The sequence below is a fragment of the Zygotorulaspora mrakii genome, chromosome 1 (genome assembly GCF_013402915.1).
Source record: "Zygotorulaspora mrakii chromosome 1, complete sequence".
Lineage (NCBI taxonomy): Eukaryota > Fungi > Ascomycota > Saccharomycetes > Saccharomycetales > Saccharomycetaceae > Zygotorulaspora > Zygotorulaspora mrakii.
This window is the reverse complement of record NC_050719.1, coordinates 1,607,009-1,624,307: the sequence shown is the minus strand read 5'-3', so window position 1 is coordinate 1,624,307 and position 17,299 is coordinate 1,607,009. Positions and strand designations below refer to the sequence as shown.

The 17,299-nt window shown below is 42.1% G+C and overlaps 9 protein-coding genes across 9 annotated transcripts; 3 read left to right on the top strand and 6 right to left on the bottom strand.

Moving 5' to 3' along the window:
• Positions 1 to 2: 2 nt before the first annotated feature.
• On the bottom strand, positions 3 to 581 carry CWC15 (U2-type spliceosomal complex subunit CWC15; the record flags this gene model as incomplete). The annotated part of the gene is made up of 1 exon (XM_037286724.1): positions 3 to 581. The coding sequence occupies one exon, from the start codon at positions 579 to 581 to the stop codon at positions 3 to 5; it is 579 nt and encodes a 192-aa protein (XP_037142619.1).
• Positions 582 to 753: 172 nt separating this feature from the next.
• NBP2 (adaptor protein NBP2) lies at positions 754 to 1,500 on the top strand (the record flags this gene model as incomplete). The annotated part of the gene is made up of 1 exon (XM_037286723.1): positions 754 to 1,500. One exon carries the CDS (start codon positions 754 to 756, stop codon positions 1,498 to 1,500), a length of 747 nt encoding a protein of 248 aa, XP_037142618.1.
• Positions 1,501 to 1,610: 110 nt separating this feature from the next.
• Positions 1,611 to 2,753, bottom strand: ACL4 (Acl4p; the record flags this gene model as incomplete). Its single annotated transcript, XM_037286722.1, has 1 exon — positions 1,611 to 2,753. The coding sequence occupies one exon, from the start codon at positions 2,751 to 2,753 to the stop codon at positions 1,611 to 1,613; it is 1,143 nt and encodes a 380-aa protein (XP_037142617.1).
• A 229-nt stretch (positions 2,754 to 2,982) lies between these two features.
• Positions 2,983 to 5,520, bottom strand: SSY1 (Ssy1p; the record flags this gene model as incomplete). The annotated part of the gene is made up of 1 exon (XM_037286721.1): positions 2,983 to 5,520. The coding sequence occupies one exon, from the start codon at positions 5,518 to 5,520 to the stop codon at positions 2,983 to 2,985; it is 2,538 nt and encodes an 845-aa protein (XP_037142616.1).
• A 390-nt stretch (positions 5,521 to 5,910) lies between these two features.
• Positions 5,911 to 7,242, bottom strand: HG535_0A08330 (URC4/urg3 family protein; the record flags this gene model as incomplete). Its single annotated transcript, XM_037286720.1, has 1 exon — positions 5,911 to 7,242. One exon carries the CDS (start codon positions 7,240 to 7,242, stop codon positions 5,911 to 5,913), a length of 1,332 nt encoding a protein of 443 aa, XP_037142615.1.
• A 706-nt stretch (positions 7,243 to 7,948) lies between these two features.
• RPS20 (40S ribosomal protein uS10) lies at positions 7,949 to 8,308 on the top strand (the record flags this gene model as incomplete). The annotated part of the gene is made up of 1 exon (XM_037286719.1): positions 7,949 to 8,308. The coding sequence occupies one exon, from the start codon at positions 7,949 to 7,951 to the stop codon at positions 8,306 to 8,308; it is 360 nt and encodes a 119-aa protein (XP_037142614.1).
• Positions 8,309 to 8,988: 680 nt separating this feature from the next.
• On the bottom strand, positions 8,989 to 10,212 carry YLF2 (Ylf2p; the record flags this gene model as incomplete). The annotated part of the gene is made up of 1 exon (XM_037286718.1): positions 8,989 to 10,212. One exon carries the CDS (start codon positions 10,210 to 10,212, stop codon positions 8,989 to 8,991), a length of 1,224 nt encoding a protein of 407 aa, XP_037142613.1.
• A 228-nt stretch (positions 10,213 to 10,440) lies between these two features.
• On the bottom strand, positions 10,441 to 11,304 carry OTU2 (deubiquitinase OTU2; the record flags this gene model as incomplete). Its single annotated transcript, XM_037286717.1, has 1 exon — positions 10,441 to 11,304. The coding sequence occupies one exon, from the start codon at positions 11,302 to 11,304 to the stop codon at positions 10,441 to 10,443; it is 864 nt and encodes a 287-aa protein (XP_037142612.1).
• A 2,260-nt stretch (positions 11,305 to 13,564) lies between these two features.
• On the top strand, positions 13,565 to 16,933 carry RGT1 (Rgt1p; the record flags this gene model as incomplete). Its single annotated transcript, XM_037286716.1, has 1 exon — positions 13,565 to 16,933. The coding sequence occupies one exon, from the start codon at positions 13,565 to 13,567 to the stop codon at positions 16,931 to 16,933; it is 3,369 nt and encodes a 1,122-aa protein (XP_037142611.1).
• Positions 16,934 to 17,299: the final 366 nt, after the last annotated feature.

Genomic DNA, 17,299 nt, shown 5'->3' with positions numbered 1-17,299 from the left:
TATCATTTAACGAAGCGCCTTAAAAAATCCTGATGATAATCCGACTTCGCAAGATTGTTCAAATAGCCTTTTGAAGCCTTTTGAAGCCTTTTGTCATCCTTTGCCGACTCTTTTGAGACCTTACGCTTTCCAAAAGTTGTATTACTGCGCCAACCGCTTTTCGTTTGCTCCAAAGGCAGTACGGCCGAGACAGGTTGAACCTCCCCTTTGTCTTCATCCTCTTGTTCCTTTCGTATTTTGGCAATCATCCTTTCTTGTCGTATCTTATTAAGTTCCTGAAGCAACAGTTCTTGATCGTCGTCGCTGTCTTGGTAGTTGTCGCTGTCTGCATCTTCCTCGATTTCCTGGTCACCATCACTAACCTTTTCATCAGCACTTCCGATTTGCAAACTCTCCTTCGTCTCAGTATCTCCGTCTTCCCTATTGGTTTCATACAGCTTTTCTGGATATTGATTACTTCTTCTATACTTCAATTTTGTATGTCCTGGAACAAGCCTGGCATGTTGTGTGCCAGTGGGAATATAGGAGGCTCCTTTTGCGCCACTACGGGCCTCCAGCTGAGCTCTGTGCGAGGTTGTCATTGCTTGGCTTGAGAACTTCGATGTGTTTATCGATGTCGATTTTCAAGGTTAAATATTTGTTTTTTATCTCGCGTATATACATTCTATATTTGACTATGCGATCAAGATGAAATAAACGGGAATTGCAGTGACTATTAAGAAGGCACCTGTAGTAACAAGGTATTGCGAAGCAATGTTTCAAGTCCCTGGCTCCACTGCAGATTCTTCAAATGGTAGGAAATCTTGTATAAGGAGTAGGTATAGCGATCGTGCCCCAAATGATGCTGAAGAGGACTATGCTGATACGATGAATTCTGAAACGCCAGGGTACATATCGATAAAAGACTTTGCATACAGTCAATCCAATCCCCTCCATTATGGCTATTTTGATGATTCAAACCATACTTCTGATAATGACGGGATAGATGGCTCGACTGAGGGCACTAGAGGGAACGAGGGGGCTCATGAGCATGATAAAAGGCAAAGCATAATTCTTCCCGACGACTACGTGATAAACCAGTTGGCCGTTGCGCTGTATGATTTTGAACCTGAGAATGACAATGAGCTAGAACTCAAGGAGGGAGATATAGTATTCATAAGTTACAGACATGGTCAAGGTTGGCTGGTGGCAGAAAACCATGAGAGGACGAAGACTGGTCTTGTACCAGAGGAATTCGTGACATATTTGAGCGATGAAGACGAGTTAGCTAGTAAGTACCATGTGGATCCAGACTACGGAGAGAAAGCACGCCCATTCTACCTGACTCAGTTCATAACCAATGGAATGAACGCACAGCCGACTGCGGATCCAGAGAGTACAAGTAAGAAGGAAGGAGATGATGCTGATGTACAGGCAGAGAATGACGATTGGGAAGACATAGAACAGCTCAATGATGAAATATCCAGCAAGCTTAATATCTCCCGTAATGAGAAGGTGTAGTAAACATTTTAAGTAGGCAAAAAAAAAAAATCAAATAGTATTTCAAGTTACTACAGGTCTATAGACTACTAAGCAAGCAGATTGACTGATCTTGTTATTTAAGGTCTGGCTTAATCCGCTACCAGCTCAGATTCCAGATCTAGTTCATCTTGGTTGGCATCGATTTCATCTCTTTTAATTTGCATCAATTCTTGGATTGGTAATGGCCCTCCTAACTCCTTCAGTAGTTCGTTTGTGCCTGCAATGAGCTCTTGAACTATTTCATCTGCAAGCTCACAGGTTTCTCCCAGTTTCGAGGCCATACTTAGAGAAATTCTGGCTTCATATACGCTGTCTGCTATATCCTCATCATTAATATTTAGCGGCAGCTCCTGGAAATGTTGATTGAACTCAAAAACGTTATTAACGTTGATATCAGCTTCTAAATTTTGTTTTTTGAACATTTCCAGTTTACATACCATATAATGAGTAAAACCCTCTAAATAGTGAGCTTCAAGGTTGTCTTCATCGATGTCCCTTATTTCGTTCGCAATTTTCAGTGAAACATCGTACAGCCCCAACTCAATGCACATTTTCATTAGTGAAAGCAAAGGCTGAAGTAATTGAATATATTTTTCATGTGATATAGACTCATCGAAACTTAAGTCATTCTTTATTTCCTGCTTTTTCAGCTCAAAAAAGTTCCATGATTGAGCAAACGCTTCTGATGCTTCCTGATATCGTTGCTGGGAAATACGAATAGATCCCAACGTAGACCAGACCTCTGCAGCTTTTTGATCACTGATTTCCATCGCTTTTTGGATAAGCTCTTCGCATTGTTCCTCCGCATTTGGGTCCATGCATAAATCCGTCATCCAAATTTCGATCATGGCCAAAAGGCCTTCAACACTTTTCTCAGCCTCTTCCTGATCCAAATTATCGCCGGATATTGCAGAGATATTCTGAATACCTTGTATAAGCATGTTCAAACCATCCTGTCCACCGATTACTTGTCCCAGCGTGAAGAATTTGTCAGATCCTCCCTTCTTACCATCGAGATCAAGTTCACATGCCTTTTCCAACAAAGGATACGCATTTTGTAATTGCCCATTCTCGAGATAAACGTCTGCAAAAATCTGAAGCAGGTGGACATCAGGGGCGCTAGACGAGTTGAGAATTTTTTTCAAAGGTTTGAGAATCTTTAAAGCCTTTTTTGGATCATTCTCAGCCAAAGCGTTTCTAGCTTGCTTTATATAGCTTTCTCTACCGCTCATATATGAAAAAGTGAAGTTAGATCAATCGATAGAGCCACCTTGTACTTGAAAGGAATACCGATTGAAATCATATTCACTCTATCTCATCTCGTTTTTAGACTAATTTTTTTATTTTTCACTTATCGCACACGCATGACAAGAAAAACTCACAAAAGGAGGACCAGTTGTATATGGTAGTATATATCATATTGGTGCTATAACATCAACAGCATCTTTCGACTATATAATATTAATAGAGCCAATTGACCAATTTCTTGAGCCGTTCACGGTATGGACCAGAATATTGCCGACTCTCATTCCAAAACATTCGATCCATTTCCCTTCTACCGCTGTCCATGTTTAACTGATCTAATCTTTGAATTTTGGAGGTTCCAAAAACCTTGTAGCCTATATAGCAAATAGTGAAGAGCATCAGGCCACCGTATGCAGAGAAAAAAGATTTTGTGCTCCAATAGGTATGAATGAAATTTGTATATCCCATAAAAATGATGAAAAGAGAACACCCAACAAGCCCATATACAGCAAGGTAAGGTTGAAGGGGTGATCTATAGGGGTATGACTTGTCATCCCTGGATATTATATCCTTTCTCTTCTTCAATGCATAGAAAAATCTCAAGAATGAGAGATTTAAGCCCATCCATATGATTGATGTACTAGCGCTGGATATATTACTTAAAACATCAAAATTCTCCCTGGCTGTTTTATCAACAGCTAAATATGCCAAGCCTCCAAATAATCCTGAGAACAAAACCGAGACATAGGGTATCCCATTCTTGCTGCATTTCTGAAAAATGGATGGCGCTTTCCTCTGGACTGCCATAGAGTAAAGTGTTCGTGAGCTACTAAATAGCGAAGATATTCCAGCAGCCGTTGTGAAAAATATTAATATTCCGTTGAAGAATGAAGCGAAAGTACAGAGGCCAAAGTTTTGTAACGCTAGTACCCAAGGACTAGAATAACTATAATTGTTATTCTGGAGATTAGAGTACATCCCTGCTTGACAATGATTATTCATTTGCCAATTCGTGCCAACGCCATTCGCCACTGAAAGAGACCTTTCCTTGGTGGACCCACTATAGTATGCTAGCAGCCGGGGGTCTCCGCTGTAAAAATTGATTCCAACACTCAGTAGTACAAAAATGTACAATATCAGCACAATGCAAAATGTCCTTTTAATTGCCGAGGGAATAGTCTTCCTTGGGTTTATAGCTTCACCACTTGCGAGAAAAGGCATCTCAGCTCCACTGTAAGCAAAGGTCGAGATCAGAACCACTGACATAACTGCCAAAAAGCGGCCACCAGAACCGCTGATTCCGTGCGTGCTACCATTACCAGTATCCGATAAGTCAAATGTGGGGCGGAACATGCCGTACGTTAAATTTCCGCTTGTCTTTGATGAGTCCCAATACCTAAACCCTACTTGATCATGCGAAGAACCTCCATGTCCTGCATTAAGGATCAGCATTGCTATGATTATTCCAAGTGTTATAAATATTTTAAGTATTCCAACAACATAAACAACTTCACCGAGGACTCTAACATCAACTAGATTTACAAGAATATCAAACATCAGGAATAATATCACAAAGCCAGCGGTACGTCCCTTTGACATATTTAAATTCGGATAATAACTGAGATAAAAGGTGCTTGAGAGAACCTGGGCGGGCAGGGCAATCATGCATGAAAACCAGTATGTCCAGCCTAATGCGAACCCAAAGGCATCTTCCACAAACCTGGATGCTAACCCGCTAAATCCAGAAGACACGGGAATCAGTGTGGAAAGCTCTGTGAAAGAGAGTAAAGTCGCAAGCACTACACTACCTGTCAATGCAAATCCCAGTAACGTTCCGAAAGGGCCAGCAGATGAAAATGCCTTTCCAGAAGTTAAAAAAATCCCAACACTGAGGCATGCGCCGACACCTATCATCTGCATATGCCTTACGCGTAGCTTCCTTTGCACATGATACTCATCATTATGGGGGTCCTTCACTATCTTCCACAATTTAGCTATGAAGGAAGGCTTTTCTTCTTCTTCATTACTATAAGAATCTGTTTTCTCTTCCAAAGCAGATAACAACTCTGTCTCGAATTTATTAATTGGGAATGAACCTTCATCTATAGCCATTTGACCGTAGCTTGCATTATCTATCACGTAAGTGTGTGTTGAAGCTTTTGACGATGTTTCATCGGAGATTAATCGTTGCTCCGTACCAGCATCCTTTCGTAAATGGAGGTGCTTTAAAACTGAGGTAATTCTTGTTTTAGGGCCATGACAACTTGCTCCCTTCAAGGTTTTTAAATCTCTTCCAGCAAAATACTGCTCATAAATAGATGACTCGCTTAATACCTTCACGTCTCCATGTTGCTGTTGCCGGAGTAGATACTCTATTTTTTCTCGTAATTCATACTCTTTTCGTACCCTTTCGTTATATTTCTTGAATTCATTGCTATCATTTGTATAGGTTTTTTGTTTTGATAGATCTTTTGTCATCTTATCCATGATACATTCTTTCCGCCTAGCGTATAAATCGCTTATGTAAAAGCGGTCCGATAGACTAGCCACTTGATAATCTTTCACATCATGCCATTGTTGCTCCTCCATTATGGCTTTCAGTATTCCAGTAAGAACACTATCTGCGCTGGACTCAGCATCATCTTGGTGACCTCTGGTATCATCACTGTCGTGCTCACTTTCATTTTGGAAGCCGGATATCTCTATGTTGTTGGACTCAGGGAATAACTCTTGCAGTGGACTCAAGGGTCCCATGGATGACGTGCAAAAGACACAATATTAAGCGTCTTAGCAAATAGTTGTTAAATGCACAGTTTGTCTATAGTTTTGTTTTCAAACTCAAGAATGGCAGTTGCCAGTAATAGTGTCTGCTCTTTTTTCGCGCATTACACAGGTAAGTTAGGACCGGGGAAAGTAGATTTTCAAGTAATACCGACATCTTAAGTTGTGCCAGTTCACCGTAATCGTGGCTAAAGAGCTAAAGAAAGCTCTAACGTCACAAATGAACCTTAGGATCAAGAATAGACGCCTATTAGTGTGGAATGAGAACCTCGAAAACAGCTTCATGTTCACAATCTAAGATGAAAATCAAGTTCCTATTATAACGAGAAACAATATATAGAATACAAGGTTGCCGTGCGCCGTTTAAAAAACAGTACCATCACTATATAAATCAATTGGAGGTCCTTTAGTAGAAGGCCTCAACTCCGCTGCTATTTCTCTACCGGCTTTCCAAGAGCCAGCTTCAATGACCTGAGGTAAACTTAAATTAGCACTCAGTTTTTTGTTGACTAAAACAAGTAGCTCATCCAATAGACCGATCGTCAAGCATCGCCACTCTACGATAACACCATCTTCGGCCGTAAACGTTGGAATGTTTTCATCAGCATTCAATTTTAGCGAAAGGGCTTTCCCCCTTTTTAAATGTTCGGGTTTCAATTCCAAGACTCCAAAGTCATAAAAGAGACCACCGTTTCTATATTCAGGCAAACCAGTTTGTAAATTCTTATTTGTAATGGTAAATTTATGCCCAAAGTTTTCGAAAGGAACTAACAACGAATAACATAGCCATTGTGTTAGTTTATGGAAACTAACAAGACTGTTGAGATATTGATCCTCTCCCCATTTAGTGGAGTGCTGTGAACTCAATTTCGTATCGAGCGGCCAGACGTCACCAATTGGCATGTCGTCTATGGTGGTTCTACCCTTTGGCCAGATGGTGACGTAACCATCCATCAATGTATTCCAAATGAGGTTTAGGTCTATAGTGTTGCTCTTGTTCTTGTCACAGTGCGCGTACAGGTAATCCACCATGCCGCCCGGTCTTGCCTCTGGGCCAAAAATATCAGGACGACTCACTAAAGCCTCGCCGAGCCTTTGAATAAGCGCCAATCTACCCTCCATACCGCTTAATGGATTGCTTGTCTCGCTAATCTGAAATCCCTGCACAAATTCCCCCATTGTCATATTGCTCAATCTTTGACCATGCACTTTGTAAGGATTCTCGGCTCCTTCATTTGATAGCTGGCCGTCCACGAACATGTGATAGGAGGCAACGGCCAACCCCTCTGATCTATTATAGCTTTTATCACCTTCAACCGTATACTTCCAGACATTACCTGCACCGGCATCGACCAAAACGGTGATGACGATCAAATCGATCAACTTTCTGGAGATCTCCAACTCATCGACGTTATCTGCGCGCCACTGATCAATCAGGGCCTCGACTCTGAGCTGTCCACCTGCGTTTAGATGCTGCCAGCGCCCATGTGGCGGTATAGACCCGTAATCTGTCTGGTAATCGCGAGCAATAATCTTGCACAGATAATCAACAACACCATCCATTTTCGACAAGTTCATGCTGAAGTAGTTGCCCCCACTATTCTTCTTCACGAGATCATAAACTGCCCCAGTGGTCTCGCGAACCGACGATATGGTCTTGAAATATGCAAGTGCATTATCTCCAGATACTGTCATTGTTTAATCTACTAATCCCCGTCTTTCCTACCTTGATGGCTATATTACTGTAAAGTAGCTGATCAAGAACTGGAGTTGCACTCGATACAGGGAAAACCAATCCCATTAAATACTATCTCTAGCGTGACTGGCCGATGCAACTACTAATACATATTTTCATGTTCAGCACATTTCATTATTGATATGATAAAGCCTTGACACCAAATTCACCCTTTACGGAGATAATCTGGAAACAGATTTACATCCGCCGAACTCCGCTGGAGATAGTTTTAATCCAGGAAATGCGCATTTTGTGGGAAAAATCGCTGCCAAATGAAAGTTACCCGCCCTTACCATACTGTACTAGAGGTGACTGTTTTGACTTTCACATCCGTACACCAAGATGGGTTAGCCCGGACACCCAGATAACTTTTCATGGATTTTTTCATTTCTAACGTGATATTTTTTCAGTTCCGAACTGTCCGGAACTGAAGCACCCGCAATGTGATCGCGACAAACAGCGATGGGCATGACGCCGGACGGTCCTGCAAATTTGCCAAACTTGGCTCATGAACCGTTGACAGCCCTCGGCATGGTGACTTTGCAGGCTAGTGGAACCAGTTTTTCAACGATAGTACATAACAATGTCATCTGCGGCCTACGGTTAACATCTGCCTTCCACTACGGAGGAGAGTAAGAAAGAACAATCAAAAGGTATAATATAACGATGTCTGACTTTCAAAAGGAAAAGGGTGAGGAACAAGAACAACCTCAAATCATCAAAATCAGAATTACTTTGACCTCTACCAAGGTTAAGCAATTGGAAAACGTCTCTAACAACATTGTTAGAAATGCTGAACAACACAAGTTGGTCAAGAAGGGTCCAGTTAGATTACCAACCAAGGTTTTGAAGATCTCTACCAGAAAGACCCCAAATGGTGAAGGTTCCAAGACCTGGGACACCTACGAGATGAGAATCCACAAGAGATACATCGATTTGGAAGCTCCAGTCTCAATTGTCAAGAGAATCACCCAAATTACTATTGAACCAGGTGTGGATGTCGAAGTTGTTGTCGCCAAGAACTAAGCAGTTCGCTAGCTAGTCGCCTTGGAGGTAGCAATTTTTGTCACATTTTTCTTCATTAAAGGTCTTTTCTCAATTCTTGTGGAAAATTCGTTAAACTCTAGTGGAAGCTGATGATTTTAGCCCACTCTAGGTATTGACAGTTTTATACCTTCTGTCTTACTATCAGTGGTTAAACTTAGGAACAACGAACGATTTTATATCAACTGTACAGCAGCAGCACGCTGATTTCATGTAGTTCTCCATTGGTATATATATTTATATGCGATCTTTTACAAATGTTCTGATTAGTCTCTTTACTTTCTGTGTGTGTTTCCTATTTGCATTTGAGCCCTAACGGCAGAGTGGCATTTTAGCTTCATTGTAAATGCTTTTTTTTCCGACTCGAGTATAAATTGAAGCGTTTCTTGAAAATTTGAAAATAATCTAAATCGATCTGCATTTGGGAACGCTACTACAGTAAGCCAAGAAGGTCAAGAATCTGCTGATGATATGTTCAGTTGAAACATCACTGATATCTAGATTCTTCTTTGAGTTGATCTAATGTTTATGATGAGAACAAGTCCTTTGTGACAAATGCTATAAACCCAGCTCTTCGATTTAAATATATGAGAAGAAAACTTGTCAAACGCTCTGATATCATTAATCAAAATTTCTAAAGTATATACATGATCTATTTATGTTCATCTTGTTTTAGCACCAGCAGCTTTGAAGACTGCAATGTCGCCATCATTCATGATGTATTGTTTGCCAGCACGCTTGATTTTACCCTGGGCTTTTAGGTTGGACTCCTGTAATGGGGGTTCGACGGAAGCTATATCGTCGAAATGAATGATATTAGCACTTATGAAAGTCTCCTTTATGTCTGTGTGAATCACACCAGCAGCTTCCGGGGCAGTGGTACCTTGTCGTATGGTCCATTGTCTTGTCTCTTGAGGCCCACAAGTAAAAAATGAGACTAATCCCAAAGCTTCGCGCATTCTGACGATAATATCAGGTAGTGCAGAACTTTCAACCTTGGGGGATTCATCATCCCCCACAATGTTTTTACAGTAATCACTCAATCCCTTGACGTCATCATTTTCTTTGAACTTGTTGTACATTGTTTCGAATTCAGCGCTAAAAAGCAGAACGTCGTCATCCGGTGAATACTCCTTCAGCCATTTCTTGACATCATCAATAAATTGATTTCTCTGCAATAGATAATCTTTTGGTGTAACGTTCAGTAAAATGAGGGACGGCTTTGCTGTTAAAAAATTATGCCTATTCAAAATACAAACTTCCTCTTGAGTCCACTCCTGCTTGAAATGTATTATTTTTCTTCCCTCGTAAAGGAACTCTTCTAATTTGTTTAGTAAATTCACTTCTACTTGCATCTTAGAGAAATCATTTGAATTCTTTGGTAATCTGTTCATTTTCTTGCCCAACCTCTCCTTGATGTTTTCTAGAAACTCCAAGTCTTTCAGTACTAACTCGTCCTGCACAATGGAGAGATCTCTTACAGGATTGACTGTGCCTTCAATATGAGTTATGTCAGTATTTTCAAACCCTCTAACAATCTGATAAATTCCATCGACGTGCCTAATATCATTTAAGAAAGCTGATCCCATGCCTTCGCCGCTCGATGCACCACGTACAAGTCCAGCAATATCATAAACGGTTATAGTGGCAGGTATTTTCTTTTCGCTCTGATATAATTTAAACAAATGATTCAACCTCTCTGATGGAATCTGTACTTTGGCCTCTTCAGGTTCAATTGTTGCAAACGGATAATTTGCAGGATTACCTAATTTCGAATTAGTTATGGCTTGGAAAAAGGTTGATTTACCCACATTTGCTAATCCGACAATCCCACTTGAAAGATTATTTGTGGACCTTCCCAATAGAAATTTGTGAAGGGCTGACATTAAACCTTTTGGAATGTGAAATGAAGTGATTTTTTGTTTTGATCCTTGAAGTTCATTTCTATTTTTCGTAGTTTTGCAAGTAGGCCGAGCTAAATTGAAGCCACTTTAGATATTCTCTATAGCTGGTATACTAGTTATGATGCAAAGTAATTTCACGTAAATTAAGTAAATCTATAGATTTGCAAGGATATGGGGATTATGAACTTTTACAGAAGCTTAAAGTCCCCTCTAAACATCGCGCAAAGAGTTGTAATGTTCACCCAAAGCATAACTATGTTTGTAGTACACCAATTTCAATTCAGGCTTTTCGCTACCTTCGTTAACTACATGCAGAGGTCTGCCCGACATAAGTACACTAATCGGACAATTGAATGACTTGGCGAGGGCCAAAATCTCTAGTTCTCCACCCCATTTTGCCGTGGTTTCCATCTCTTTTGTATACTCATCAATGCCCTGCAATTCCATAGTTTCTTCATTGAATAGATACGGGATAAAATCTTCTTTATTTTCTCGCATGTATTGGCAGGCCAGAGATCGCAACTGATGGATATCGAGATCACTTCGATTGTGACGCATAGTCAATTGATCTAATACAGAAGCAAACAGGCAGTGACCATCGGGTTGTATATCGAACGGTTTTAGTTTTTTAAAATCACACAACTGATCGATCGCTTCTTGCTCCATTTTTTTAAGGTCGGGTTGCTGGGCAGCCTCCCTACCTGCCTCCTCTTTAATTCTTTGAACCTCGGCATCCCTCTTGGCCAATTTTTCCTTTTGTCTGTTTCGGCGCTTCTTCACCGGAGCATTTATAGCTTCCACAGCACTCACCGAATCTTTCTCATCCGCAATTTCTAGCTCCAGCAAGAGCTCTTCGGGAGTCACTTCATTGAGAGCTCCCGTAGAAGAATCCTCCTTGTCTTTTTCTAGTTCTTGTATCTCCTGTACGTGCTTTTCCGTAAGAGATTCCTGTAGACTGTTGCACCTTGAATTGATCTCTTTTCTTGTGGATTTTGTGGCCTGTTTCTTCATGCCAGTGATTTTATTTTGGAGGTCCTTATTCTCCTTGCGATGTCTTGCCTGTACTTCCTCCATCTTGCTCTGCGATGATGTTTTTGTTCTTTCTACCGCTACCACATTTCAATCTCTTCATATGCCATGTTTCCACATGCAATCAAATTGAAATTTTCATTTCGCCTGGCGCTACCAAATATAAGAGAAGCAAAAACACAAGCAGTGAACTGTAATTTTGCGGCCTGTCTTTCGCACATTTACGAGCAATGGTTCTTCAGGCACTGCTACTTGACCTGTGAGCCCTAGTGAATGCTTTTTAGTGTCTCGTGCGCCATGTGTACTAGAACGTGGAGCACCACTTTGCTCAGCTCGATCTTGAAAGCGAAGAGGTTCTAAAGAGACGTAAACATGCAAATTATCCTGAACTGTCTAAACGATATAATTCCAACTCGTTTTCCGTCGTAAGCACCTGGAGAGAGCGGCGAGTTTGCGATCGTTCGCTTCTACGTATGCTAGCTCTTCAAATCGGCCAAAACAGCTCCGATCTGCAATTTTCAAGATGGCAACACCGGCACAACTTTGAGTGCCTGCACCTTGCATTATTTAATAAAAGTGAATCTTCATCTTTGACACCGTTATTCTATTTAGTAATATTTCCTATACTAATACATTTGCTACAAATAGTAGTTAGACTCTAATTGCCGGGCAAGCTTGTGCACTTTCCAAACTGCAGGTACGTATTAACGTCACTGTTTAAAAGCTTCAATTGTTCCGGTTTTTTGCGTGCCGGACTGCCGCGCCTTGCGTGAAATCGAAGAAGAAACCTTCTAAAGACGTCAATCACCACATTTTGTGACATTAGCAACTGGTCTTGGACTCCAGAGCTGAGAATCAAGAGGTACCACTTCTGCTCGACACAGCTCGGTGAACAGCAACCACCACCACGATTGTGCGGCTATTCGGCCACTTCACGATTTTGCGGCCAGACGCGTAGCCGCCGAGCTTTTGCACGAGGCACACCTCAAACACCCCAAACGACCCTACCTTCTCGGCGTACCGCTACAAGCACCAAGACGCATTCCCCGAGTTCGCCCCTCTACAGAAGAGTAAGGAAAAGACGTGAGCACCTGATCCGAGCCTTGTTTGCCCATACTAGGCTACGACTGGGCAGTTTCCCACTGTCCTCTACGACGCGGGCGGCCACGCATAATTGCTCGCAAATCCCATCAGAAGAGTCTCCATCAGAAGAATCCGCCAAGAGTAGATGTTACACGTTATTTGTTGCACAAGAAACACACTTTTCGATCTTGAGTTGCATGAGAGAACTTCGAGCATCCGTGGTACTGCGCGCTGAACGTACACACCGCAAATCCCAAAAGATCCACAGAACTTTTGTATATCCGGCTCCGCCTTGTGTATGCGCAATTTACTAGATTGAACGTGGAGTTCAACCAGTTCAACCATTTAGCTGCCCCACATTGAGGATGAAGCCATTCGGTTGCCTTTCTCGCAACTCTGCCACCACCCCACCACCCCACCGTACACAGCCGCTACCCCTCCTTTGCCACTTTAAGTCACCGGCGGTCACCAATGGTGCCAATTGCTTGGCAACATATTTATTCCGCCCCGCGGCTTCCAGAAAGCAGCATTCTTCCATCCCCCGGTTTCCCAATGCGTATTACGATTTGCTACTTCCTGGAACCCGTGTGTTACATTCTGCACGTCTTGCGGCGTCTTCCCCAGCGCTTTGGTCCATTGCGGCCTGCTTTGCGCCGAAAAAAGGCGGGGCCAAAAGGCTAAAAAGCTGCCGGGACGTCGGGACGCCGTCTGCCGTGCTGGCAGCCATCGGCAGATTGCCCGGGAAAATTGGCAGTGGGCACAAAAGCGAGTGGGTGAACGACAAATGAGGTGGGGGACGTTCGCAGACAATCTTTGCGGATTTGAGCCGGTGAGAAAGGTGGGAAAACGTAGGAAATGGCGGAACAACAAGAACGCTCGGAGCACAGGGCTCATTATCCCACAACACGGATAAAAAAGAACAAAGGAACAAAATAATAGGATTGAACGAACGAACGTACGAACGAAAACGCAAGAGAGTCAGGGAAAAAGTGATACTACGGAGTTAAAGTCAGCCAGGTTCAACGGCTGTTAAAGATTGTGGCCGGTGGGATCGTGGTCATTTTTCAAGGGTTACAGAAAAGTTATAACTCGATAGCTTTAACCATCCGTCAAGAGAGGGAACACAAGTTCGTGGACAAACTCATTATTGTATTGTGTGGTGAACTTGGTGGGCCTCAATAGTTGTTTCCTTGCTAGAGACAAAGAACGGCGTCAATTTGGGATGAATGAGACTCAGACCAGGAGAGCTGTAGCAGGTGAGTCGATAGACGCCGGTGTGAGGCAGGATTCGGGTCTCGAGAAAAGGGATACGGTGGAGAGGCAAGAGCAGCAAGAGCAAGGCAGTAACAGCGCGAGCGGCGGCAGCGGTAGTGGCAGCGGCAGCGGTCATGGCCATGGCCCAACACACAGCGGCAAGAGGAGGATAAAGGCCTCTCGGGCTTGTGATCAGTGTCGTAAAAGGAAAATCAAGTGCGACTACAACGAAGACAAAGGGATATGCACCAATTGTTCCAAGAATGGAGAGAAATGCGCGTTCGACAGGGTTCAGTTGAAAAGGGGACCATCCAAGGGATACACCAGGAGTGAGAGCAGACCTAGGTCACGCTCAACTTCCAGCGATGGGAACAACAACATTAATAACCCCGGCAGTGCGCATGGATTGTCATCCCCTTCGTTGAGGGCGCAGTCTGTACTGCTGCCGCCTCTGGCGCAGTACCTTCCGCAAGCTAATACGGGACCATTGAATACTAGCGGCGGCGCAAACAATGCAAACAACAATGCGAGCAGTAACCACAAAAATGGTAATTTAGGCCAGCAACAGTTTTGGAAGGTACCGTACCACGAGTTTAACAATTCAAGAAGAGGTTCCATTGATTCGTTACAAAGTGACCTGTCCATCAAGAATTTGAATACTCCTATCGCTGATCAGCAATTACTCTACGCGACACCAAGTGGGTCTTCATCTCATGGATATCAGCCTCCGAATATTATTAATAATGGATCATTCCATAATGATCAAAGAGCGAGCTACTCCTCTCTTACAAATAGGACCGCTCAATCACATGTATTCTCTGATGATATTGATGAATTACGCAGAAAATCTACGTCATTTCCACCAATTTTAAGAAATCCTTCGAATGCAAGCATGATAAATCAGCAGCCGCAACAACAGCCGCAACAGCAACCGCAACAACAAAATTTGTATCCATATTCTCAATTTTCTCAGCAGAGACCTGCCATGGCCTCATCCCTTTCTTCTTTTAGCCAGTTCGGCGTCAATGGATACCAATCAAGACAGGGATCCGTTGCTAGTGATGCTATGTCACCAGGTGCTCCTGTTATTTATCCAGGCTTTTCGGCAACGAACAATAATACAGCAAATCTTACTTTACCAATAGCCACTGTCGACGAGACAAAAAGATTAGTACCTGATTTACTACAACAGCAGCCATTGCAACAAAATGAAACAAAATTGATGCCACAAGTATTACAACAAGCGCAGCAAATGCAACGGGTCCAGCAAACACAACAGGCTTCACAAACTAGAATTTCTAAAAAGAATGGCGATATAAGAAAGTCTGGAACAAAGAAGAAACGGAAATGTGCACCTACACATAAGAGATCGCAAAGTTCGAGTAGTAATATATCGATGAATTCTAACAAATCTTCCGTTTCTTATGCAAGCGATAGTGCATGCGGGATATCAAGCTTGAACCGTGGCATTGTTTATGGTCAAATATCTGATGTTGATCTTATTGATTCCTATTACGAATTTGTACACACAGGTTTCCCAGTTATACCATTGAATAAGAAAACTTTAACTAATGAAATTCTTTTGGTGAATACACAACCAATATCGGCAATTCACGAAGTTAATAATTACGTGATAGTCTGGTTTAGAAATTCTCTAGAGTTATTGATCAGAGTTTCTTTGAAGAAGAGATATAATAATTTTTTCGACGGCGGTGGCATCAATAATGACAATATTCAGGGCAGTGATACCACGAAAAACCGTACCTATGGTGAAAGTGATAGCACTACTGATAACAATGGAAACTATAATGATAATGATAACGATAATGATAATGATAACAATAATAAAAAATCAAATAGTAATAATAATATCAATGGAATTGATGAAGAAGCCTTAGAAATTAAAGCAGTATTCATAAATGCATTGAATGAATGTTTACAAAAAATTGTTGATGTTCATCCTCGATTTCGAGAAATCAAGCAACAAGTTTCAAGAAAAATAAAAATAATATACCTGTCAACTTTTATCCTCCTGAACTATATTTTGGCGATTGTTGGATACGATAATTCCTTTGTATTGGGGATGTCAGTGACAATTTTCAAAGAGTTCAAAATACATGAATTGCTATTATTCGATTCTTTCGAAGATAGCGATTACCATAATGATCATCGTAAAAGTGTTACAGACCCCGATAAGGATCAGAGTGATAACCATTCCAAAAGTTTAATAGTCTTTAAAAGATTATATGTCATATTGATTATTTTCGATTCTTTACAAAGCTGTCTGTACGGTGGGCCAAAATTGATCAACATTCCGATTCATGGCAGTACGGAAAGTTTTTTTGTGTCTGACGATGCAAAGTGGGCTGTCGACGAGAGCTCTTTTAGGATGAAGCCGATTCTTAAAAGTATCAAACTAGGGGAACTGATAAATGAAATAGCAATGAATAGACGGTCAATCTGTGACATAAATGGTGAAAAATTAATCTGGCATCCAGACTCTGAATTCCAGATAAATGAAGCAAATGAAGATCTCCGAGACGATGACGAGACGGAGATATTGACGTTGGCTGAGCTATTTCACGATTTTCTGCTAACAAAGATTAACATCACAAATGCGCTATTGACTTTGAAGTATGAAGTCGAACTAATATCTGAAGTAACCAAATCGCTATGTGACTTGATTTCCTTGACCTTGAAACTGCTGATGCTACTGATCAAACTGAATCCAACCAACCGAATCGATTATAATTTTAGACCCATGGAAAACCATCCGCCAGAGCATCAGCAGCAGCACAACCTTGACCAGGAAGAAAATTACGCTAATAATATCGGCAACCACCACGGCAATGAGATCTACCAACGGTTACTGGGGCTGCAGCAAAACAGGAAAAACGAACAATCCAATTTGCTCCGCGGCGTCGTATCTCCGTACTGCGTATGTATAGTCGATGAAGTATCGAATGTTATAGAGCTGATCAAACAACTTCCGACCTCGTTAATTGGCCTCGCCGTGCAGAACACTTTGGGAAACCATCCCACGATAAAACCTCAAGACTTGATAGTGCAACTGTCGAATTCCATGAATAATATCGTAACGATCACAAGTCTGTTGAATATGATGAAACCTTTCAAATTGCAAGATCAGCAGCAAAGTGATGTGAGCTATGCAGCTAATCGCCGTAAGTATACCGACGCAGAAAGCGTCATGAAACAGGTGTACCGGTCGAAATGGCTACTAAACAAGAAAGAGATCCCCTCGGAACCCCCCGGTCTTCAAGGTTTTATAGCCATTGGGTGGAAACTGCTTGACGACTCGGAGCTGGGTTGGTGCTGAACGTGGTCTCCAGGACAAGAGCGCCTTGGCCATATTCCCAACGACATACTGCCAAGGATCTGTCCGCGTGCCTAGCTATCTATATTATGTATGAGTATATAGTGAAACCGACAAAGGAGAAAAGTAGCGACTTCGGCGGCTAAAACAAACCAGACGCAAACCCCAACCCCAGCACCAAACCTTGAACCCACCCGATATGTGACCCGGCCACCAGCCTCGCCGTTCGCATCGTGCCGTTCACGGTGCTGTCTGCTGTTCTGCCGGCAGACGCGATGAGCTTCTATTTTTGGACGAGAAAAGAATAGGAAAAACCAAGAAAACTGATCCGTGATTCTGCCTGTGTTTACGCTGTGGGCCTGCGGCGCC